General features: G+C 38.1%; 1 protein-coding gene and 1 long non-coding RNA gene across 2 annotated transcripts; both read right to left on the bottom strand.

Moving 5' to 3' along the window:
- Positions 1–4,147: 4,147 nt before the first annotated feature.
- On the bottom strand, positions 4,148–16,130 carry LOC139124982 (galactosylceramide sulfotransferase-like). The gene is made up of 3 exons (XM_070691100.1): positions 15,709–16,130; positions 6,223–6,366; positions 4,148–5,593 (listed from the first exon to the last, which is right to left on the bottom strand). The coding sequence occupies exons 2-3, from the start codon at positions 6,357–6,359 to the stop codon at positions 4,516–4,518; spliced, it is 1,215 nt and encodes a 404-aa protein (XP_070547201.1). The 5' UTR covers positions 6,360–6,366; positions 15,709–16,130; the 3' UTR covers positions 4,148–4,515.
- A 2,386-nt stretch (positions 16,131–18,516) lies between these two features.
- On the bottom strand, positions 18,517–24,679 carry LOC139124516 (uncharacterized). The gene is made up of 3 exons (XR_011549937.1): positions 24,525–24,679; positions 22,352–22,507; positions 18,517–19,388 (listed from the first exon to the last, which is right to left on the bottom strand). It is a non-coding gene; the product is annotated as an uncharacterized lncRNA (long non-coding RNA).
- Positions 24,680–25,155: the final 476 nt, after the last annotated feature.

The raw sequence follows: 25,155 nt of genomic DNA, 5'->3' as shown, positions 1-25,155 counted from the left end.
CAAATTGCCCGATTTGCGATCACAAACATACTCAGGACAAATATAGATTGAATTGGGTTTATATATCTCTCAGCATAGACCCTCGAGGGTCTATGCTCTCACACATAATAATTTGCTGATGTGCAGTTGGCTCGGAAGGTTATATCTGATTGGTCGATTGCCACTATTCACAGCAACTTAGGGAGTCTATTGTGTATAATTCAATGATAATGGTAAGATTTTGCCAACAAATTGGATAATAGCTTCCGAGATGCTGCTTATTAGACCCTAATAACTGTGCTGTTCACATATCGTGTAGTTTTAGACATTTTAAAATAGCGCCCTCTAACGCAGAGCGTCCCTTTTCTGCTGTCTTTTCTCTAACATTCTTTTTCTGCAGCCGATTTACAATCAGGATATCGGCAAAATTTAAAACAGACGCTTTGTGCACCCGTATTTCTCTGTATTTATCCACACGCCGATTTTCAAAATCGTTTGCGAACTAACTTTTTGTTTACTCACGTATCACGGCTTAAGGTAGTAAGCACCTCGAAAACGAAAAACTTACAACTCTTTCTCAAACTTCCTCCAGAAACTTTCAAAAATTCTCTTTAAAAATCAAGAATACAAAGCGGGGGACACTGTGAAAATTTTGATACGGGCGAAACAAACTACCCAATATTGATCAATATTTAAAATTCAAAATGGCCTCCATCCCTAGGTTACCTCTATGGTGAAATAGAAAATTTCCGATTTTCTCAAAACTAAGCCGATGAAAGCTTCATTCACTCCATAAGCTTTAACGTGATCCCATGTAAATGGTAGGCCAAAATATAATATTGTAAAAGTTTAGGCATCATGAATATCTATCCCCGAGGGGCATTCTACCTTAATGCGAAGCATTTGATACTCAATTACGAGACAAAAGCCTGTCTCCTGTAACAGAACCATTAAAAGAACACTGGATTCGTCAAGAGCATCAAATGCATGGATAATACTATCAAAATTACGCGCAAAGTGGATCAATTGTTACATTTAACAATATATATATATATAATCCGTATTCTTAAGCCCGAGTCGATGTTACCAGCATTGACCCTTTGAGTGCTGTAATGTTTCCACCAAAATTCAGTGCAACATTTTACCAATTTCTTTGAATTTTTCTTAAAATTTCGATGCTTTTAAACCAAATGGACATCACATTTCATCGGTTATAGTTTTCTATCTAAATTTTGGCAAAAATCTGAAAAAAATGACTGGGGTATATTTTTAAGGCGACAAAAATTGACTTTACACTCAAAGGGTTAATTCCTATAGGTGCTCGTTCGTTAATTTCCCGGTAAAACCTTACTGAGTACAATAAGAACTCTTTTTGAGTTACGTGCGATGAATAAACTTTGCCTGACCTATGTCTACATGCTGAAGAACAAATGACCCATCATATACAAGTGTCAGCTCAGTTTACGTAAAACTGAACATAAATTATTTCAGATGTTGTCAGATTTTTGAAATATTCAAAATTCTTCCATCGCAATAGCGCTGATCGCAAATGACGTCACTGTTCTCTTTCATTAATATGCATAAATAAAAAGTTGTCAGCATTTTCCGCATAAACGACGAAAATAAAACCTGCGAGTGTTAGAAAGGCTATTTAGCGTCACACTTATTCGTATGAATTGATGACTGAGACTACAAGCTGCAACAACAGCCGCGCATACAACGACAAAATTTGTCCGAATTTCAGCATATTTTTCCGAAAGTCGCGCTCGTGCAGCTATATTTAGTAACAAACCCGAAATCGCGATCAACGCTATTTATTTATGGATGAATCGCCATAGTTTTGCGCTTTAAGATTCTTTCAGCCTTTTTTTTCCCTCAGGACAATTGTTTAACCCTCGGAGAGCCATAATTTTTCCCGCCAAAATTTTAGTGCAACATTTTACTGGGTTTTTTTTACGAATTTTCCTGTAATATTTTTGATAATTTTGAACAAAATGGACATCACATTTCATCGGCTACAAATTTTTGTAAAAAATTTGGCAAAAATCTGAAAAGAATTGACTGGGGTATATCTTCAAAAGGTCGTACAAATTGACTTTGGCGCTCAAAGGGTTAACATTTCGTTGAGGAAAGTTTGAGCACAGCTTTAAGTTTTTCAATTCCAATGCTCGAAATGCCTTAAAGCAAATCGGTCATCGGAACTGCGCCTGTGCGAATTTCTCGTTCGTAAACAATGTATTTCGTGCACGATATCTAGATGCACCTCACTATCATAGCTGCAACATTTAAATTATACGATGTAGATTATGACAGACATGTTTTAACTTTCATCAATCACCATTGTACCTTAGATACAGTATTTCCATTGGTCATATGGGTCCCATACGACCTTTGAGCACAGTTCTGGCGACTGTGTCCCTTTAATGAAGGCAGATGAAATATAACAAAATATAATATATTTTCCGTGATCTGTATTTTGCAATCATTATTTACATGAGGATCACGTTAGAGCAAACTTTAATAACCTGTAAAACCGTGTTTGTTTTCCTTTCCTTAAACAAACGCTGTGTTTCCGGTCGAAATCTGCGTTATCGAAAGCTGGTATGTCAGTCTTGTCAGAATGTCTGCAATTTTTTTCTGAGGGTTTAGATCATTTTCTCTGTCGAGACAATTTTCTGGCTGGTGATAGATCGTCGGTTCAAGACTCTAACAAAATTAGGACAGAATAAGGAAATCACAGACACAATTCTTTAAAGGCCCGATAGCTGTATCTTTTAGCATTATTTTTGTGATTTTACTTCCAAACTAAAACAAGTTCATGGGAATGTACTCATTGAGGGGTGTTTATACGGGTAGAATACACTGTCCACTGTGACTACATGTGCAATTTTGAGCAAGATAAATAATAAATGTTTGCCCAAACATAAAATGGCGCCCTCATGCAAATAAAGCAAAAACACAGTACGCAGTGCATATATGCATTGGAATCTTCACAGAAACCACAGAGTAGTCCAATATAATGCATAGTGTTAATGTTTTCAGTGGCACACCATATGCCATGTTTTCTTTGTAATATTACCAATTTTTAAAAATGGCGGAAAATCAAAATAACGCTTAAAATTTAAATTTACTTGTCCCGCTATATCCTTTAAATCTTTAGAATTTAAAGAAAACCAGAGAAAATAGAAAGCCTTTTTCAGGTTGACAAATTTTAAGAGTTACAGCTACAGGGGCTTTAATTTAGCGTGTTGTCGAAAGTTGCTGCAAATTTTAATATTGGAAAGCACTATTATGTGTGTATAGAAGACGGCACTAATGCATGCACAAATTACAACATTTGCCAATAACAAGGCTTTCAGAAACTACACGCTCTAATCGGGTTTAGAGTTCAATTGTTGCAGAGAATTCTTTAGTTGCACGGTCCCAGAGTCTGGAGATTCAAATTCGTTTACCCAGTCGAAAGTATAGTTCTATTGATTTAAATCTACTCTCATGGCTGTAAGCACTGTCCTCGAATAAAAAAACCCATAAAATGTTCTGTTCATACTGCTAAACTTCAACTATTAATTTCCATATTCAAGATTAAAAACAGCCGATCAACGTGCAAAATTTTGTATAAGCTCAAAATTATCTAAAGATTATCTATGATTATGTTAACTTTTTGGGGGGAAATTATTTATATTAATAATACCAAAAGTACGATATTGAACAGCTATTGCCTGGTCATGAGGGCTATGACGCCAGTTTATTACTCTGAGGAGCCGTCAGTTACAAGAAACACCAGACCAAACAGGTGACTAGAGGTTTTTTATTCCTCATCACGTGACGTGTTCTGGAGAAAAACACGGAATGGGCACGTAGTGCGCTATGACTGTATTTATTCCACAAGCTCCTACAGCATGAGTCCACACAACCTGCGAATCGGCGACAAATTGGAAATTTAAATTTCCAGAGAGGGAATATCTCCCTCAAGGTGTATTTACGACTTTTGCACAGGCATATTATATATTGCCCAAACATGGGACTGTATGCCCGAGGGTAGGTGACCATTTGCCCGACGCAAGGAGGGCAAATGGTCTACTACATCGAGGGTACATAGTCCCTTGTTTGGGCTTTAACGTTTTTATTACATGCCTCTCTTACACAATTTTCACTCAAAATATTTAGCTTTATTGGCAAATGATAATTAAATTCTTTATTTCGATCTTAGACGAAAATCCGTTAAAAATGGAACGATTTTCATCATCAAATGGCGCATTAATATATGTTAGTCACTGTTATAGTTCTGGTTCACTTTCAGTCAAATGATGACAATGAAGTGCGTGACGTCTTCGACGAGTTACCATTGATTCCTATGGAGCATGCGACGTTCGATACACGGCATATAGTAAAGGACACCGATATCTTCAAAGGATGAATAGTTCGGTCACATATCATTCCGCGGCTTGCCAGTCGTTTATGTCACAGATGACATCGTCTCTGCAATTTTCCTTTTGTTAATAACTAAGCGTATTCTCACGATGGCCAGATACACAGCTAATGTGACTTTTTGATGATATTTGAAGCATTTTTCATTTTAATATCAGAGTATTCTTTGGCCTCTTTCCTTAGAATGGCGTGGAATTCAGTATCACGTTTGAAAGCTAGTTTACACTCGGCGCTGGCATTTGTCTTCATCACGAGAGCTTCCTCCCGGTTTTTAATATTTCTCGTATTCTGACTATCGACACAGTCTTCAGTAAAACTTTTCAAACGCCTGCGAAATTCGTCGACATCCTTGTAGAAGTCTGGACCATAGCTGTTCACTTTCTTCCAGAAGGTGGCGTTGAAATGGTTAAACAGCATGACGTCAGCCTTGTTCCATTGTGTAATCTTCTTGGCGAGAGACTTGGATATTTTGTATAGTTTGCTTTTATGCCGTATGCCTTTCCTGATGTACAGAATGTCGTCCATTTGCCAGCAAAGCACTTTCTTCAACAGCACCAGAGATTCATCATAGTAGTCGGCAATTAATACCAAATCAAGTTCATTGTCGAGTTTGTCGATCAATCGATGAATTGCTGGTTCATTGTCATGCAAGTTGTTAATGAATCCAAAGGTGAAAGACATGCCGTTTCTCAACAGACCTCGAAAGACTCCGTTTACTTTCTTATAATGTTTGTCAGGATCTTCCATAAAGTCCTGTAGGGGGTTTTTACTGTCTAACAAATTGAACCTCCGCGCATATTCATAATAACCGAACGCCGATTCGAATCTCTGTACTGGACTGCGCAGTATGGTAATATACGTTGCATTTGGCACAACTTTATCAAGTTCAGCTCTGTTGTATCTCAAGTGGCTTGTGATAACGTTAAAGTATTCGCCCTTGTTCTCAGATGGCCTTGGTTGCAGAAGGAGTTTACGGGAGAAAAGTTGACCTTCGTTAAATATGTGGTTTGATTTGGGCAGGGCGAACGCCAAACCCCGAGCGTAGCCAAATCGTTGTATGACAGAGCTGGTTGTAGAACTGGCCGTCTTGTGAGTCTTGATGAAAGCTATTTGAGTTGTTGCGTTACACGTGACCTTTGCCCTTGCGACGACCTCTGAAGAGTTTCTTGATCGCTGGAACGCCAGCCTGAAAAATTAACCAAAATTAAGTATAGTAAGATTTTGCATCATCAACATCTGTAAGTGCAGCTCCGTGTTTATCAGTATACTGATTGCGAAAATACAGCAATCTGATTGGTTGACATGCGATAATAGCAGCGTTGTTCGCTAAAGTCAATCAGGTTCCCGGTCACTGCGTTAAAAGGTTTTCGGTCGAATGTACTCCATACAGCGTATCTGTCTTTTTTTCAAAAACCATTCTATTGCCAAATGAATCTATGATGTTGACATCAATTTGCGTATGCCAATTTTTGTTGGCAGGTTTATTGAAATTAATTTGATCTCCCTTTTTCGGGCAGCTGATATTATTTTGACCGGTAGCCAGGATGCTAGAAAGGCATTTAACGTTTTCGTTAAAGCAATATGCTGCTTATATCCCTTACTGCTACAAAGAGTCAACATCTTCATCATCGTCGTTGTCATCATCATCATCATCATCATCATCATCATCACTTACGGCTTTACCGTTTAGAATATGTCAAATTTGAGAGAGAGAGAGAGAGAGAGAGAGAGAGAGAGAGAGAGAGAGAGAGAGAGAGAGAGAGCTTGCAGACAGACAGACAGACAGACAGATAGACAGAGAATAATGCCTCCTACCTGTGAGAGACTGTAACAAAATTCTGCGTGTCCTGATGGCTTTGTCTCCGAAGGGCGATGTAATTAGTTGTTACAAATAGCGTCGCTGCTATGATACAAACAGTCAACGTCTTTACGGCAGTCGTGTTACATTCCATGGTGGAGCTGAGGGGATATGAAGAAAAAATGTACTCAGAATAATACATTATTAAAAATGTAAGTTAGCGACACAGAAATAAGTACCCTATAGCACTAAAACCTTTCATGGTCAATCGGTACATTTACTTCATGCCATCTTATTCAATGCTGTCTGCCTACTTGACAAAATACTGGTATTTAATCGAGACTGACATTGACGGCAACATGCGTTTCATTAAAGCTAATTAACGTAATTGGAACTACTTTCGGATAATTGAATTAATAGCAGATTTTTTTTTCAAAAACTAAAAAAAAATATTACATGTCAACTAATATTTTGCTTGCCATCTTAAAGCTTGCTATTTTGCAAATGTTTGGAGTCAAAAAAAGCATGAGTGTTTTATTTACTATCATTCAAAATATGACAAATATCAATATTTTTCATGAATATTTGTGAACTTGTCTATATATTCATGGTTAATGAAATAGTAACATCAATCTAAACTTGCTGTTTTGCCGCATCCGACATGACCTTTTCAATTACTTTACATGTTAATCAGGGTCATGCCTCAAACTGACGAAAAGCATAGCTACATTTAAAAATAGGCTGACTCAAAAATCATCAATCACAGACTTCTTGCCCTTTTGGATCGTTTCATAATAAAAATTACACCAAATATAAAACGATCTATTAACTTTTTGAATTAAACCCAATGGTTGATCCTGTCAAATGCCTCAGAGAGAGGCGTCCAGAAAGTAGTGATAACATTACTACCATGCTTTCGATAGTAATTGAAAGACACACATAAGCTTATCGGTCGAATGACTTGGTCCGAACCCAAACTGCTAATGTGACATCTCAATAAAACATTAATATTCGATATTTCTAAGTAAAATTAATTCCATGAGCTTAGCGGCAACTGCAATCGGACGATAGCTTCTTTTGTCATTAATATTGGTGTTTTTGTTCGTTATGATGGGAACTAAATCTGAACCAGAAAATCACCTAGAACAAACACCGTGCACGAACATCACAGTACAACACATACTGCGTAACACGGAAAGTTTTTGTGCTAGCATACATAAAATGCTTTATTGAAAGACCGTCAGGGTCAGCAGCTTTACCAGCCTGTAGTTTCCCTATGGCATAGCTAACGTCACAGGGTAAACAATGACATCATTATCGAGAGTACACTTTTCAACAGCATCTAACAAAAACTTATGGTCATCTGTCGTATTCACAGAGTTGTAAACGCCATGGTAATGGTTACGCCACATATCAGCAACATTTGCTTCGCCAGTACAGTCACCGACATTGTTTGGTCTGGACGAACATTTTTTTTATGATTAGCGGAGTGCCAAACCTTTTTATGATTTCCAACAAAGAGACTTTTGGCCATAGCATCAGCTTTAATTTGTTCTTCATTAAGGTAGAACGCGCCTCGGGGACACAAATCGGACTCTCAAATTTTTAAAATTCTTTTCCGATCTACCACTTGTGGTGGTTCATTTTAAAGCTTTTGGTGTAAGAAAACGTTTCACCGGCTTACTTTTTCGAAATTCGAAAATTTTATTTTTCTTCATAGAGTTAGCACATGAATAGCGGCCATTTTGAATTTTAATTATCGGTAAATCTTGGGTTATTTGTTTCCATGGTACCAAAATTGCAAGGTGACCTCCGATTTTTATTCTTGATTTTGAAAGAGAATGGTTGAAAGATTCCTCACGGAATATTTGAGCAAAAGCTGAAGTCTTTCACTTTCGAGGCGCGAACTACCGTAAGCCGACACGCCCTTAACGAGTATGAGTACAACGTTGAAAGTCATACAATCGATAACGCCTGGGTTTACAACACTCAGGCCATAGTTAAAATGCATCACGGGTTGAATGGATCTCTTTTAAATGTTAAATGGTCATTCCAACAAACAATTGTACGTCTTTTACGATTGCCAGTGCCAGAGCTAATCCGAGTGCGTGCAAAAATGTAAACCATCAATGATATTGTCATAGAAATCAAGAATACCGTCAGCATGATTCTTGTCTTTACAGTAAACATCTTCACAGCATAATGAATAATTAGGAACACTAATCTGCAAGAAGTCTGTCTGAGATAGCAGTGTACATATCACGTTGTTTGTTGCTGACCCTATAGACCAGTTTAAATTCAACCCTGGTTTGCAATAGGGAATGTCTGGGCTACTAGATTCACACGATGGCAAGACAGCAACATTGCAAGTAATACTAAATTGAAAATGAACTGATAAGATCAAGTCATACAAAATTTCCATAGACTTAAAGGCCTGTGTTGGCACCGGATTGTCCCATCAGAAAATTCACCCATTAGATTATAATTTCAATGGAAAACAAAAGGCTACGACATCTCCATAATTCTCTTACAGACTAGAACACAGGCGATCCCAGGGATCGCCAAAAGGTTAGAGCTATACGTAGAATTAAAATGATCTAATCATGACGTAGAGCCATGCATATCATTAACGTATTTAAATGAATCGTCAGACAAAAAGAGCTTGTCGGAAAAGAAGTTGTTACGTGCAGAGAAAACGAACAAAAGGGTGAACTCAGCAGTTTCCGTTTAAACAAAATTTATTACAAAAATAAAACTAATTGCTAAGTTAGGGATAGAATACAAGCTTTAAAGTGTACAGACTACTTATCTCAGCTGGGACGGCAAAGCTCCAGTCTCAGAGTTGTAACAGTCAGTCGGATGAATGAACAGTCCTTTGGTTTGCAGGCTTGAAGCTACACAAAGTCCACAGTATAAATCCAGCGTTGACAGTGAAGGTCTTGAAAAGTCTTGAGAATGACTACTGCTGGAGTTTAGTAACACACAAGAGACACGATCCCAAAAGTCTGACTGGAAGCTGTGCACGTCCCTTTTATAAAGGCATGTAAGAACAATCTAGAACTTTTATTGACATGCTAATTACTATTCTAAAATTATCTCTCTTACACAACTAATCAACTTTCCAGAACATTCCAAACATGACTAATTGAATTCAAGGTTGTGAGGTCATTAAGGGCAGTGACCTTGAGAATGTTCTAGACTAATTGAACTCAGGTCATGATGAGTGTGGGGGAAATGACCTACATAACACACCCCCTCTTCAAAAAAAAAGAAAATTTTTCAAAGAAAAATCTTTCTTTTACAAATGTAATCTTGAAAAGGATTTAAGTACTCAAATTTTGTTTTACTCTAAAGTAAAATTTCTTGAAAGTGAACAACAATAAACTCTAAATACGAGAGAGACAGTCTGCAATTAAATTGTCTCTGCCTTTGATATGTCTAATGTCAAGATTAAACTCCTGTAACATTAAACTCCATCTTAGCAATCTCTGATTTTTGCCTTTAAATTTCTGCAGAAAAACAAGAGGGTTGTGATCAATATAAACCACTATTGGCTGATTTGAAGAAGTAACATAAACTTCAAAATGCTGTAAAGCTAATATCAAAGATAAACACTCTTTTTCAATTGTAGAGTAGTTTCTCTGGGATTTGTTAAATTTGCGTGAAAAATAGCAAACAGGATGATCTACACCATGACTATCCTCTTGCAATAAAACAGCACCAGCAGCCGTATCACTAGCATCCACAGCTAATTTGAATGGCAAAGTGAAATCTGGTGCAGACAACACTGGAGCACTTTGCAGTATGGCTTTAAGTGTATCAAATGCCTGTTGGCATTGCTCTGACCAAACAAACTTTACTTTCTTTTTAAGTAAGTTAGTCAAAGGCTCAGTAATTGTGGAGAAATTTGGACAGAATTTTCTGTAGTAGCCAGCCATACCGAGAAAGCACATCAGTTGTCGTTTACAGTTTGGTATGGGAAAACTTGAAATGGCACTGATTTTGGCATCAACAGGTTTTACCTCACCCTGTCCTACAGTATGTCCGAGGTAAGTTACCCTCGCCCAACCAAACTCAGATTTGGCAAGGTTGACAGTCAACATTGCTTTACTCAGTCTCTCAAAGAACTTCCGCATGAGCTTGATGTGTTCCTCCCAGGTGTCACTATACAGGATGACGTCGTCAACGTAAGCTGCACACCCGTCTAGCCCGGATATGACGTCGTTGATCATCCGTTGGAACGTTGCCGGAGAGTTCTTCATTCCGAATGGCATCACCTTGTACTGGAATAATCCGTCTGGTGTAACAAAGGCGGATATTTCACGAGCACGATCCGTCAGAGGGACTTGCCAAAATCCCTTCAGTAGGTCAAATTTCGTCACATACTTGGCTTTTCCCACTCGGTCGATGCAGTCATCAATCCTCGGGATTGGAAAGTGTCTGTCTTTGTTAAAGTGTTGACCTTCCTAAAGTCCGTGCACATACGATAACTGTGATCTGATTTGGGAACAAGTATGCATGGCGAACTCCAGTTACTTTTACTGGGTTCAATAAAGTCATTGTCCAGCAGGTATTTGACTTCTTCCTGGAGATATTTCGCTTTTGTTGGATTCAGTCTGTATGGATGTTGTTTTACAGGCTTACTGTCCCCAACATCAACGTCGTGATAGATGACGTTTGTCCTCGTTGGAACATCTTGAAACAGGTGTTTATATTCATGGAGCAGTTCTTTCACCTGTTGTTGTTGTTCTGGCTGGAGGTGTGCCAACTTTGTAGACTCCAGCTTCTCCAGGATTTCTGAGTTCTGAAGCTTGACCGAGCCCAGCTTTGAGTTTAGAGTATTTTCACTCAAGTCAGTTTCAGTATCACTATCTTCATAATGGTTTGAACTGACTGCACTGACAGGCTGAGTTATAGTAGGATTATCCCTATCCAAATATGGCTTAAGCATATTTATGTGACATAGCTGTTTTGTTTTCGCCTGTCAGGTGTTATTATGATGTAATTTAAATCACTCAATTTCTTATCAATTAGATATGGCCCAAAGTAACGAGCATGGAGTGGTTTGCCAGGAATTGGAAGTAGAACAAGAACCTTTTGACCTGGTTCAAACTTCCGTTTTGAGGTGCTTTTATCATATTTGGTTTTCATTGACTGCTGAGATGACTCAAGATTTTCTCTGGCTAATTCACATGCTTTAGAGAGTTTTGTACGAAAATCTGACACATATTGCAAAATATTCAGACAATCATCATCGTCTGATAGGAATTTCTCTTTAACGAGCTTAAGTGGGCCACGGACTGTATGTCCAAATACAAGCTCAAATGGGCTAAAACCAAGAGACTCCTGAATTGACTCTCTAACAGCAAAGAGCAGAAAATGAATTCCTTCATCCCACTGCTTCTCTGTGTCAAAACAGTAGGTCCTAATCATGTTTTTCAAAGTTTGATGAAATCGCTCAAGAGCACCCTGACTTTCTGGATGATAGGCGGATGACCTATACTGTTTAATGCCTAGCTGATCCATTACTTGTTGAAAAATTCCAGACATAAAGTTGGAGCCTTGATCGGACTGGACACATTTAGGGAGGCAAATAAAGTGAAAAATTTGACTAAAGCTCTCACTATAGTCTTTGTCTTTATATTTCTCAGTGGTATGGCTTCTGGAACCGGTTGATGTACACATAATTGTCAACATGTACTCATTTCCTGATCTTGTTTTTGGTAGGGGCCCAACACAGTCTATTAGTATCCTACTAAATGGTTCTTGAAATGCAGGAATTGGCTGTAAAGGGCCTTTGGAATGGTCTGATTCGGCTTTCCTACCATTTGACATGTGTGACAAGTTTTACAGAAATGTGCTACATCCTGCCTGAGATTAGGCCAATAAAAGTGACTGAGAATTTTATGATAAGTTTTCCTTACTCCCAAATGACCAGCCAGGGGGTTTCATGGGCCAGGCGCAATATTTCAGCACGATAGGGCTTTGGAACCACAATTTGATGTTTTATAGCCCAATCGTCATCAACCAAAACATCTGGAGGTCTCCATTTACGCATGAGAATACCAGATTTTGTATAATAGGAAACAGAGCTATCTGAAGTTTTACCTTCATCATCTACCCTGTCAAACAAAGACAAAATATCTGAAATATCTGGTCTTTGTGTTGTTCTGCAATGAGATTTGATCTAGAAAATGTCTGACTTTGGTCAGCAGAAGTTTTACTGGAAGTTTCAAATCCACGAGGGATAACGGAATGATCCGTGTCAAACACCTGACTGAGAAAGGTGTCATTTAAGTCAACATCTGTGACATTATTTTTGAGAGTATTTTGATTCTCGGAAGTTTTCTTTGACATGGCTCGAGTAATGGCACATGAAGGAAATAAATCGGGTATCTCTTGTTCAATTGGCTCTGGATCCTGATCTAAAGTAGGATTATCAGTCACAAGTGGATTAGTAATGACCTTGTCCCCAGCAAGGTCGTTTCCGAGAAGAAGGTGAATCCCTTCAAAAGGCAAAAAAGGCCTAATACCTAAAGTCACAGGTCCAGAAACAAAGTCCGAAGACAAATAGACATTATGGAGAGGAACAGGAATGTAGTCATTACAATCTACCCCCTTAATAAGAACTTTAGAACCTGAAAATGACTTTTCAGAAAACGGCAGGGTATCTGCCAACAAAAGAGACTGGGAAGCCCCGGTATCTCTTAAAATTTTGACAGGGTAGCGGAAGAGAAATCACTAGAAAGTGATATAAAACCATTATGAATAAATGGCTCGAAAATACCCATAATGCTATCTTGAGAAGAATTGACCTTGACCTCATTAATTGGGGATAAGAGGGGTTTAACCTCAGAAAATGTGTTGCACACATTATTAGACTCTAATTGAGTTGATGAAGAAATAAAGCCGGTGGGCTTAGATCCACTTTGACCTGTTTGACCTTCACGTTTCTTTCAATTTGAAACACTCTGACATTAAATGGCCGTCTTTCTTACAATAATTACAAGAAAGTGTACCGAACTGTTTGTCAGGAGGAGATTGAGACTTGGGATCTGATGATGTGGGAGTGTTACTTGAACTCTGTGAACTGTTGTCATTTGATTTTCTACTCTCCTTTGAAAAATTCTTGGATGAAAAGGAGGAGTTAAATTTACCTGCATTGTTTCTGTATGAAAAGGACTGGGATGGTTTGCTGAGAAATGAAGATTTGTGGGTCAATGAATAATCATCGGCCAAACGTGCAGCAACCTCCAATGTATCTGCCTTTTGTTCATTGATAAATGTCTTAATGTCACTCCGAATGCACCTTTTAAATTCCTCAATCAAAATAAGCTGTCGTAATTTTTCATGATCCTGACAGAATTTTTCAGAAGAACACCAACGATCAAATAGTTGCTCTTTTGTTCGAGCGAATTCAGCATAAGTTTGTTCTTTCATGTTTTCATAGTCCCTAAATTTCTGACGGTAAGCCTCAGGCACCAACTCGTAGCCCTTGAGAATTAATTCCTTCACAGAATCATAATTTGAAGCCTGCTCTACTGACAACTGAATGTAAATTTCTCTGGCTTTACCCACCAAAGCACTCTGCAAAAGCATAGACCAGGACTCCTTAGGCCAATCCAGACTCTGAGCAATTTTCTCAAAATGAAGGAAATATTTATCAACATCCTTTTCTTGGAAAGGGGGAACTAACCTGAAATGCTTAGTGATGTCAAAATTGTCTGAAGGGAAGAATTTTCCTGACTTTCTAAGCTCTAAACGTCTCATTTCTAACTGCAGTCGGTGTTCTGCTAATTCTCTTTCCTTTTCTTTTTCCTCTCTTTCTTCTCCCTTTGTCTTTCTTCCATTTGCAATTCTTTTTCTTTCATTTCCAATTCCCTCTCTTTCTGTCTTTCTTCCATTTCTAATCTTTCCTGCCTATCTTTCTCTCTCTGTCTTTCTTCCATTTGTAATTCTTTCTCTCTCATTTGTAATTCTAGTTTCTTGATCTCCAAATTTGTCTGCATTTCTAATTCTAATTTTCTGAGTTCAGAGGTAGACTCGGGCTCATAATCTTTTAAGGCAGACTCCTCAAAATGGCCTGATTTAACTAAATGTTTTGCAATCTTGAACTGTATTTCTCGCTTGCGCATAGATCGTTTAACTTCTACCTTAAGGAAATTGGCCAGTGTTATGAGGTCGTCTTTTCTGAGGGAATCAAATGTGTCCTGATCAAGGTCATCCATTTCCTCTGGTTTAAATTCCGCCATGATTAAATTTCGCTGAGTTCACAGTATATAGTAGTTTTGAAAAGCTGTCAAAATGTTGTCAAACGGCTCAAAATATTCGTCTCCCGGACGAGCCCCCAATTTGTTACGTGCAGAGAAAACGAACAAAAGGGTGAACTCAGCAGTTTCCGTTTAAACAAAATTTATTACAAAAATAAAACTAATTGCTAAGTTAGGGATAGAATACAAGCTTTAAAGTGTACAGACTACTTATCTCAGCTGGGACGGCAAAGCTCCAGTCTCAGAGTTGTAACAGTCAGTCGGATGAATGAACAGTCCTTTGGTTTGCAGGCTTGAAGCTACACAAAGTCCACCGTATAAATCCAGCGTTGACAGTGAAGGTCTTGAAAAGTCTTGAGAATGACTACTGCTGGAGTTTAGTAACACACAAGAGACACGATCCCAAAAGTCTGACTGGAAGCTGTGCACGTCCCTTTTATAAAGGCATGTAAGAACAATCTAGAACTTTTATTGACATGCTAATTACTATTCTAAAATTATCTCTCTTACACAACTAATCAACTTTCCAGAACATTCCAAACATGACTAATTGAATTCAAGGTTGTGAGGTCATTAAGGGCAGTGACCTTGAGAATGTTCTAGACTAATTGAACTCAGGTCATGATGAGTGTGGGGGAAATGACCTACAGAAAAGAAGTAAATATAGTAATTTACAGACATTTTGTATTGACCGTATTGTGGAGATGGGTTGTCGAATCTTGCATAACAGCCGTTGCTAATATGTATGTTTCTTTGTCTGTTCAAACATGGATGATTATGTCCACTCGAACAAGAATCTTTGTTATTGTCAGACACTGACAAGTTGGTGGATTTAACATGTACCAAGGGAAAGTGGTGCCTTTATTACTATCGTAAGACACAAAAACACAAGAAGTGTGCAATTTACAGGTGAAAATAGTCATCGCCTATCCAAAGTTTTAAAATTGACCGCTGCAAGAAAGTACAGAAGCACTGGCGGATTGACCATGGAGGTAAAAGTACATTGGTACCTCTTTGGTGGAGCTAATTATGAAGGTAGTTCTGTCGCCAGTAGCTCTACCGACGAATACATAACTATCAGTTACGTAACGTTCTAAGACACACATGCTGTCTCGATGAATTAGTCAAGTATCCGATCTTTACCGTTGAGGAAAAAAGAATATTGTGGGCTTGTTGGCAATGATTAACACTTTCGCTATGGTTGTGTTCGTGGGAGAATATAATGATTATTACCTTGCGTCTTACTTAGTAGAAGGAAAGAAATCTTGACCAGTTTTCCTGAGAAAATCTGCCCCCTGCTTGGAGTCGTACCACTGGAAATTCTTGATCAGCTGCATAAAATGAGCCATTACACTTCAGGCTAGAAAACACTTTATCGCCCAGTCCGACTTGACCTGAAGAGAATCGTTGGTTGTTTGTAGCTTAGGACATGTCATTCTTGTCCGTTTCATAGGTCAGTGTGGAATGTTCCTGGCCCGGCATGGTTAACGTAACACAGGTTCAAAGGTCAATTTGTGCTGCTTTTTTTTTTCATTTCAAATTTTGAATTCCTGGCACAGCGAAAAGTGTTGGGTAACATCGTGGCGGGAAATTCCTGAAATATTAATAAAATGGCAAACTATCAGCTACACCACCATTTCTTACTTTCGTTTTTTTCTTAACGGTCCTTGATCACTAACCATGATCGATATATTTGGTAAACATGCAGAGACTATGTAAATGATTCCTCGTATTGTGTACAATGTACATTCATTATCTGCAACATATTAGGCCTACTGTACATACCTACATATCCAACTTAGATACAGCCACAGGCGGCCCAGACACATTGAGTTTTTCTCACTGTTTTCTCCATCAGTTTTTCTCCTTTTCTTTACGCCTGATTGATCGGAGTAAATAAAATAAATGATTCTTTAACCATACCCAGCCTCTTAACTCTTTATTTATTTTACACCCCATTACAAGGACGTTTATCTCTCATGTACACATCTTGTAATTAATTAGTCAACACAACTAATAATGCTCATCAGTCGACTTCTCAGGGATGTTATTGGTTGGTCAACATTGCGAAAGATAGGAAAAGTTACTACTTTTTCATTAGCATAATTAGTTGTGTTGACTAATTAATTACAAGATATGTATATGGCAGATTACTGTCCTTTTAATGGGGTGTAAAATAAATAAAGAGTTACAGAGGCTAGGTTAGGTTGTAGAATCATTTATTATATTTACTCCGATCAGTCAGAGCATGAAGAAAAGGAGGGGAACTGTAGAGAAAACAGTGAGAAAGACTCGTTACGTCTGGGCCGCCTGTGATACTGAGCCTGAACGGACGAGAGAAATTTCCCTTTGAGTGAGAATAGAGCGACACTGTGACGGCGCGGTGGCCGATTCCCACTTAATGCAGTTGAGTTTCTGACGAGTATTTTTGATGTCTGTAGTTCAGGTGAACACATATTATCGTGCTCTTTCAGATTTTGAAACAAGAAGTTTCATCTTTATTTCGTACAGGCTCTCCGCATATGTGCATGTACGACTACTCAAACATCGAGCTATATGCGACCTTTTTTCATCCTGTTAGTTTCCACTTTCATGCTTGAATTCATTCACACTCACCCCAAGAATGAATATGCAAATTAGCAAGTTCCCTGCTCTGTTACTTTTTGTGTCGGTTATGTATAAAACACGGTGGGGGCATACGAATTGGGATTAACTGACCAAATTGTCAGAATGGAGCGAGAGTAAGCGAACGAAGTTCCGACAATTTGGTTCCTCCTGTGCTTCACCTGTCACAAAACCAAGCAAATGGAGATTAACAAACATATTAGGTTTAGTTAGTTATGTCATCGCGACAACAATTCTGTCTCATTTTGGGTATAGTATCACCTATCTGACATTTTATACATCACATTTGCTGTCATGTACCACAGCCCCTCTACACAAAGTGACCCTGAAAGCAATCGCTTTATTCACCATTTTCAATACTGTAATCGCCAAAGACGGCACCCTATTACGTAAGAGGTCAGCATATATTCAAATGCAAATAGCAATCGATATGACGATAAGAATTTTACTCTTTCATTTGCATTATATTTTGTGAAAACAAAAAAATTATACCAGTACTGTTTGTGCAGACAAAAAGCTAGCATATGATTATGTATCACTCTCTCCCTCTTCTGCTGCCTCTACCCACGGTCCTCCACAAATTACACAACAGCTTTAACCACTAGCAGAAACTATTGAAATTTGTTGACCTCGAAAGATCTTCCCATTCTCTCCTGGTTTTCTCTTAATTCTACCGTCTGATGGGATATGAGCTTGTACTGCATTGTGGAACGACTACTCTGTGCAGTTGATGTGAAAATTTCAGACAGATATGCACAGTATCCAAAGTTTTTGCTTTTACGCATGCGGCTGCGATTTAATATAGAGGCAAACATTTAATCGCAGTGTAATCTTTGTGGAATGAACTGCACCAGTTCAAATAGTTTTTGGCATGTGACTTTGATTACACATATCACTTTAGGGATGAGCCAAAACTGAGAATGCAATGAATACCAAAAGCAAATGCTGAAATAAAAGTGGTGCATATATTTCTTGCCTGTGTTATCTTATCGCCCCGACTCTCAATAATTCCAAATTTCTGGTTCATAAATTGTTCGTTACATTATTCTGTGCGATATCGCGATTTTCTGTTGCCTCCTTCTGCAGCATGATGTGGAACTCTCTGTCACGAATGAAAGCTATTTGACATTGGATGCTTGCATTGGCCTTCATGATCATCCCCTCTTCACGGTCCTTGATTCTTGCTGTTTTGTTTGTATCAACACATTCCTCAGTGAACTGTTGTAAACGCAAGCGAAACTCATGTACCTCCTCATAGAAGCCTTCCCCGTAACTCTTCACTTTCTTCAAAAAAATTGTACCAATGGTACCAATGAAAGCTTGTTTGCTTTGACAGCTTGCATTAGTCTTCATTACAAGTCCATCTACATGGTTTTTAATTCGTTTTGTTTAAATTGTTTCTGTCCACACTTCTTCCTGGAATTTTTGCAGACGGGTGCGATACTCCCGTAAATCCTTGTAGAAATCTGCGCCGTAACTGTTTATTTTCTTCCAAAACGTACGATTGAAATGCTTGTACAGCTTAACGTCAGCCTTGTTCCACTTCAAAATCCTCTCAGAGACCGATTTTGATATCGTGTAACGTTTGTTCTTACTCCTTATTCCTATGCTGATGTACAATATATCATCTAATTTCCAGCATAAAACGTTTTTCAACAACAAAAGTGATTCCTCGAAGTAGTCTGATATTAATACTAAATCAAGCTCCTTCTCCATTTGTTAACCATTGCATCAATCGCTGAATCATTGTCATCAAAGCGATGATCAAATCCCAAATTAAAGGACATGCCGTTTCTCAGACGACCTCTCGATACTCCTTCCATTCTGTTGGCATATTTGTCAGGTTTCTTCATGAATTTTCGAGAGAGTTTTCACTTGCTTGTAGTCCAACTTTGCTTGCATAGTTATAGTAGCCAAACGCTGACTAAATCTCTGTACAGGATTTCGTAATATGGTGATATAGGTTGCATCAGGAACAACTTTATCAAGTTCAGGTCTGTTGTATATCAAATGGCTTGCTATAAGTTAAAATGATTGCTCTGATTACTTGGTGGTCTTTATATTGTAGAAGTTTACGGGCGAAAAGTTGCTTCTCATTAAATATATGCCCTTTCTTTGGCAAGGCAAACGCCAATCTACGATTGTATCCGAAACGTTGTATGACAGAATTGGTTGTAGAACTGGCTGTCTTGTGAGTCTTGATATATACTATTTGAGTGATTTCTGTGCACAAAATTCCTCCTTGCCTATGGAGTCTGAGAGCATTTTTTAAAACATCCGAGGCAAACCTGAAAATAATCAGAAAAAACGCCAGATGAAGCAGATTTCCATTACTTTCTAAGTTCTGTGGATTTATGAATATGAATAAGATTGATAAAGGCCACTTTACAACGGCAAAATACAATTTCGGCAATAAGGTAATAAATGTAAGTGTAACGCCCTCTATTGTAGAAAATTTTCATCTTGAAACGTCTCTCACGTGGCCAAGGCGTGTGGAGGTTGGTTCAAGATTGTACGAGAAGGTGATGGGAGATAGTGTAATACTTATTATTATTTGTAGACGTTGAGTGAGAACAATCGAGAAAGTGATATTCCATGGTGTGATCTTATTTAATCTTAAGAAACAATCAAATACTTGGGGGAAAATGACCACGTCATAACTATATTAGTCATGTAAGTTCAGAGACGTATTTAACTTTGTAGAGAATTTACACTAGAGACATTACAGGTCAGACCTTAGACAGTGAACTATACGGTCGCCATCTTCAATACACTTTAAGACTGTGCTTCAATCTACATCTTGGTGTGTCAGCTTCAGTTACTGAAAGCATTACGATCCAGACTGGTACCTCAACTCGTAACCCCCCTGACTATAAGCGTGACATAAATACTATAGTGCACCTCGTTCGCTTGATCGTCAGTAGCAGACAAAGGTGGCACGATGTTAGATGAAGATACTTAGTGAACAGTGAAAAACTATGGTTTAGCATTGGGAATTGGAATTATGGGCCTCTAACAATTAAGTGTGGCAGTGATTGGCGGATAATTGATAGCAAGTGTTGGGAACATTACTAGTGCTACCACAAGGATAGATAATTCTCGACGATGACACACTATTATCCGTTAAAGAAGCCATATATAGTATAGAGAGGGACTTGAGATTATGCTCTGCCAAAGGGGGGACCTAAACATTTTTTTGTTTCCTTCTTTACGACTCCAAGATTTGGTGGGCAATTCAATGAAAATTTAATGACATTTTAGTGTTATCCAATTGTGTTAATGTTAATAATAACGAAACAAGATCTACAATCATTTTGTCTCATTTGATTACTTTTGTCTCGAAAAAATCTAAACATGTATGAAGTTTTTTATAAAAAGACAAACAAGTAGGCCAATTATCGGGGCAGAATGTACAACTGTTGATAATTTTTTCAATATTTCCATATAGTATATCAAATACAGTTAATAGCTGTCTCCATACAGCATGCTGAAACACACAGTATTCATTTTGTCGACAAAAACCTGCATATATGAATATTTGGTGATATTGAATGAGAGTCAAGAGTGAAAATCATTTGTCAATGATATAAACGCGGGGTACATATTCACAGGCTGTGTTGGCAAAGCTGAATACTTGACAGTTCAACACGCTGTAGGAAGTAAAGCAAGAATGCAGGTAAATAAACTGAACAAACCACGGATATTGTCAAAATTATCAGAGTTTATAAAGGTACTACCCTGCTACTGCCTACGGGCAGTGTCACTGTCACTGCATACCGGCAGTGACAGTGTGGAGGGACCATGGACAGAGATAGCTCTATCTATAAAGTAGCTGAAGAAGAATTTCAGTCAAATGACGCTCATGATAGTAAAACATACTTGTATATAAGATCAGGCCAGAAAGCAACACCTGGAAGACCAGGAGACTCGAAAGCTATTAGGGATTTTTGAATATGAGGATAATCAAATATTAACGAAAAAAGATGAAGTTTACCATGCTTGATTTTCTAAATTTGAACATTCTCATCGTAAAATAACACAAAAGTAAAAGTTTTTACAGTAAAGACTAATTTAAATGGAAAAAACGTGTGACTAAATGGAATTATTATTACGCTAAATATTTCAGAGATTAAAACGTTCATTTGGTGAAATATTTAACATTCCAGCATTGTCAATTTCTTAAAACTTATGAATAGCACCTAATGTAGCCAGGAATTCACCATTTGCATACTCTCTCATGATTGTGGGCTCTTTTTGGCTCTTCAGCAGCTGCCATTGATCTAGCCAAAGTTGGATTAACTCAGGTGGGCTTTGACTGATAAATAAAAAAAGTCCACTGATGTATTTAAAATAAATCAATTTAGCTCTACAAACTGCTAATAACAGGACGTGTTGAACATTTATGAGTAGAACTGCCCAATACATGTTTATTTTTGTTTCTGTGCATACCCAATCGATATGCAGCTATATGATAATGGGGGGACTTGATTCTTTTGTTCATATAGACGGAAGGGGGGGGGGAACTTGAAATTTTTGAGGGTACTGGGGGGATCTGAAAAAAGAAGATTTCAATCCAGATTCCCCCAGCCCCCCTAATCGTTATTTGTGAACGCAGCCTAATGCCCGCCGCACACGAGGGTAAACTAGCTGAGCAAACAGACTCGAATGAAACTTCTCTCGTGTGCGGCGGGCATAATATCTCGTTAATTCAACTTCTTTGCGTGATAATGCTATCGCTAACATAAGCGGAGTTGAGACGTCTTGTTATTAATGATCTCACTCGGTTCAGGAACCATTATTTAAGGGTAGAGAAAATGTCCGAGTTGATTTTGATCGGCGTCTTCTTTGCTTGATGATTGGTATCATATGTCTTGTGTTTGGAAATCGAAAAGAAATATTTAATTGATAATATTTAAATTGTACCATCAAAGTGCCTGGCAGTTTTTCTGAAGTCACCTCTATACTTTGTTGTGTTGAAAGAATGTTGTGCACAGTTTCGGATTTTTCATCAGTTGCCCTCTTATATCAAAATGCCTGATCATGTAAAGTGTAATAATTATGTCAGTAACGTACTGTAGAAATATGTACACTTTGATAGATTTTGTGTTACAGGAACACTATTTGTATCTTTTTGTACTGTTTTCATAATTTTGCTCTCAAACTGAAATGAACTGCTGTAAATATATGAAAAATATGAATGGTGGTAAATCATCTAGAATGTCATGATTGTTCTGAGTGAACCGCTACTTACCAACGAAAAGATGGATTAAATTTGGTACTTGAAGAAAGGGAGTGATCGTTAAACATAGCAAAGTATGAAGCCATCACAAAAAATGATATGACTATGATGCATAGAAAAGCCTTCTTGCTTGTAATGTCCATGCTTTTGCTGAGTTATGTTTTTGTTCTGGGAGAAATGAAGAAGATGGATGAAAAGTTAATTTAGGAAGCAAACTTTAAGAGGGTAAAAATAACAAAATACATCCATAAATATTGACTCAGGTTTGCTAAGAAAACTGTCTTTATCCACCATTTTCTCCAATCATAAGTGAAGTACATGGCATCATGCGCCTTTCGTGTAGAGATGTTGTCACTTGTTGATAGTCGATTCATTTAACCCTAAATCTGCTTTCGAAGCAAAGTATCAAAATCATCAATCCGAATTACTGAAAAAAACATTGAACTGGCCCTACTGCGCCTGTCAAAACCCAAGAGTGTTGTCGTTACCAACTTTAGCTTTTTTTAGTGAACTGCTATTGCCGCTGACCCAGAGATTACCGCCGTACAAATACGCATTTTTAAAATTCATTGAGCACAAGGTAAATGGTCTCAAAAGTGTATTAGGGAAGATATAAAAAGATCTCTTTTGACGTTCAATATCAGCGTTATCAGGGAATATATTAGTCATAACATAACCCTGTTGGTTTTTATTAAACAAATCCCAATTTGACTGCATTATGATGTACTGTCGCTCCATCTTACTTCTTATGAAATCGCACACGCATACATTGCATTTTTTTTCAGCATTGTATTGAAAATAATGACATGAATTGTACAAGCTAAATCATAATTTCGTAAGTTACTTCAAGAAGGTCCCGTAGCTTAGCTTTGAACAGTACTAGTTTTAAATTTGTTTCTTTTCATTGTGGCGTCTCACCCTTGGAATTAAAGTTTCTAGTTGGTTATCAATTTATAAACACCAGACAGGTACGAAATAGATATTACAGGTACAGCATAGAACAAATACTCCTGTGGCCGCATCAAATCACCGTAGCATGGGGATAGATAATGTTAAAGGGTCATTAAAACGTACATAAAAGCCAATGCGAATAGGGCTTTGTCCTTTGTCTGTGCAATAAAACTCGGACAAGAGCTTTTGTTATTGATTGCCAAGCACAGATAAATCTTTAGGTTTAACATGTCCCGAGGGAAAGTAGCACCGTTATGACTATTATTGGACACAGAAAACACAAGAATTGTGCAATTTAGAGGGCAAAATACAAATCGCCTGCCCAGACATCTCAAATTGACCACGTGCACTTCAAGCATTTGCAGAGGCAGTGGGGACCCTAGAGGTAAAAGGAAAACTATTTAGTAGGACTAATTATGAAGGAAGTTTTGTCGCCAGTACCTCTACCAATGAATACATCACTCTATCAGTTCAGTGGCATTTGGAAGACACACACACTCTCTCTTGATGTACTAATATCGCTATGGTTGTGCTTTTGGAAGAAACTTGTGTCAAAATTTAAAGAGGAGAAGAAATGTTGACTGGTTTTCTTGAGAAAGTCTTGCCTCCGGTCTTCTGTTGGAATTGTAGGAGTCGTACGGCTGGCAATTAGAGCTCCTTTCTTGACCGCCCAAAATATCAAAGTTTAAAACAATATAACATTGTGAGATGGTTGGTCACTATGCATGAATGAGCTACAGTAACGAGCGCGCATTCCTATTGAAAACAAATGGCTTTTTTCTTTGCCTGTGCAATAAAAGTCGGACAAGAGTCTTCCTTATTGCTGAGCACAGATAAATCTGTAGGTTTAACATGTACCAAAGGAAAGTAGCACCCTCGTTACTGTAATTAGACATAAAAAACACAAGATGTATTCAATTTAGAGGGCAAAATAGCAATCGCCTGCCCAAACATCTCAAAATTACTACTTCAAGCATTTGCAGAGGCACTGAAATCCACTGGGGTAAAAAGATACCTATTTTGTAGGACTGATGTTGAAGAAAGTTCTGTCCCCAGTACCTCTACCGATGAATACATCACTCTATCAGTTCAGTGACATTGGGAAGACACACGCTCTCTCGCTATCTCGAGTATCCGATCTGTCCCTTCGTGGAAAGATTACTGAAGTGTTGTGATTGTAGCAATAATTAATAGTCTCGAGATAGTTGTGCACTTGGAAAAAAATAACTATTACCTTGTGTCACAATTTACAGAGGAAAGAATGTTGACCACTTTTCCTGAGAAAGTCTGCCCCCTGGTCTACTGCTTGTCTTGTAGGAGTCGTACAGCTGGCAATTCAAGCCCCTCTCTTGATCGCTCAAGTTATCAAACGTAAAAACAAGTTTACATTATGAGATGGCGGGTCACTATGCGTTTATGAGCCGAAGTAACGACCGCGCGTTCCAATTGAAAAGTGGCAATTATGTCGCAATTGCATAGCAACAACGTGGCTAGCTTTTTGTTTACACTTGGCAATAAGCTCAAGCGGCAACGTAGTCGTCTTTGCTACAATTGATATTAAAGAAAATCTTTCTGCTGCAGTGAATAATAGTTTCGTCGCCAATGCTTTGAGCGCCACAATTTAGCTGATAAGTGGAGACATCAAAGTCGGCATACGCGTAACCATAGAGAGTAGATCTGGGGAGAACCCCCTCTATTATCTATGGCTTAACCCAGTAACTGGGGTCCTGACTAATTAATAAAGTTAAACAAAAATGGATTTTTACATTCATAGTTCTTGTTTCGGGTGAAGCTCAGTGAGGACCGGGACTTTGGCTTAGAAGACGAAATTGTCAGAACGGACCAGGTGCAAGCGAGCGAAGTTC

Source organism: Ptychodera flava (assembly GCF_041260155.1).
Source record: "Ptychodera flava strain L36383 chromosome 23 unlocalized genomic scaffold, AS_Pfla_20210202 Scaffold_24__1_contigs__length_23054250_pilon, whole genome shotgun sequence".
NCBI lineage: Eukaryota > Metazoa > Hemichordata > Enteropneusta > Ptychoderidae > Ptychodera > Ptychodera flava.
Note: the sequence above shows the minus strand (reverse complement) of the source record. Positions and strands in the feature narration are given on the sequence as shown.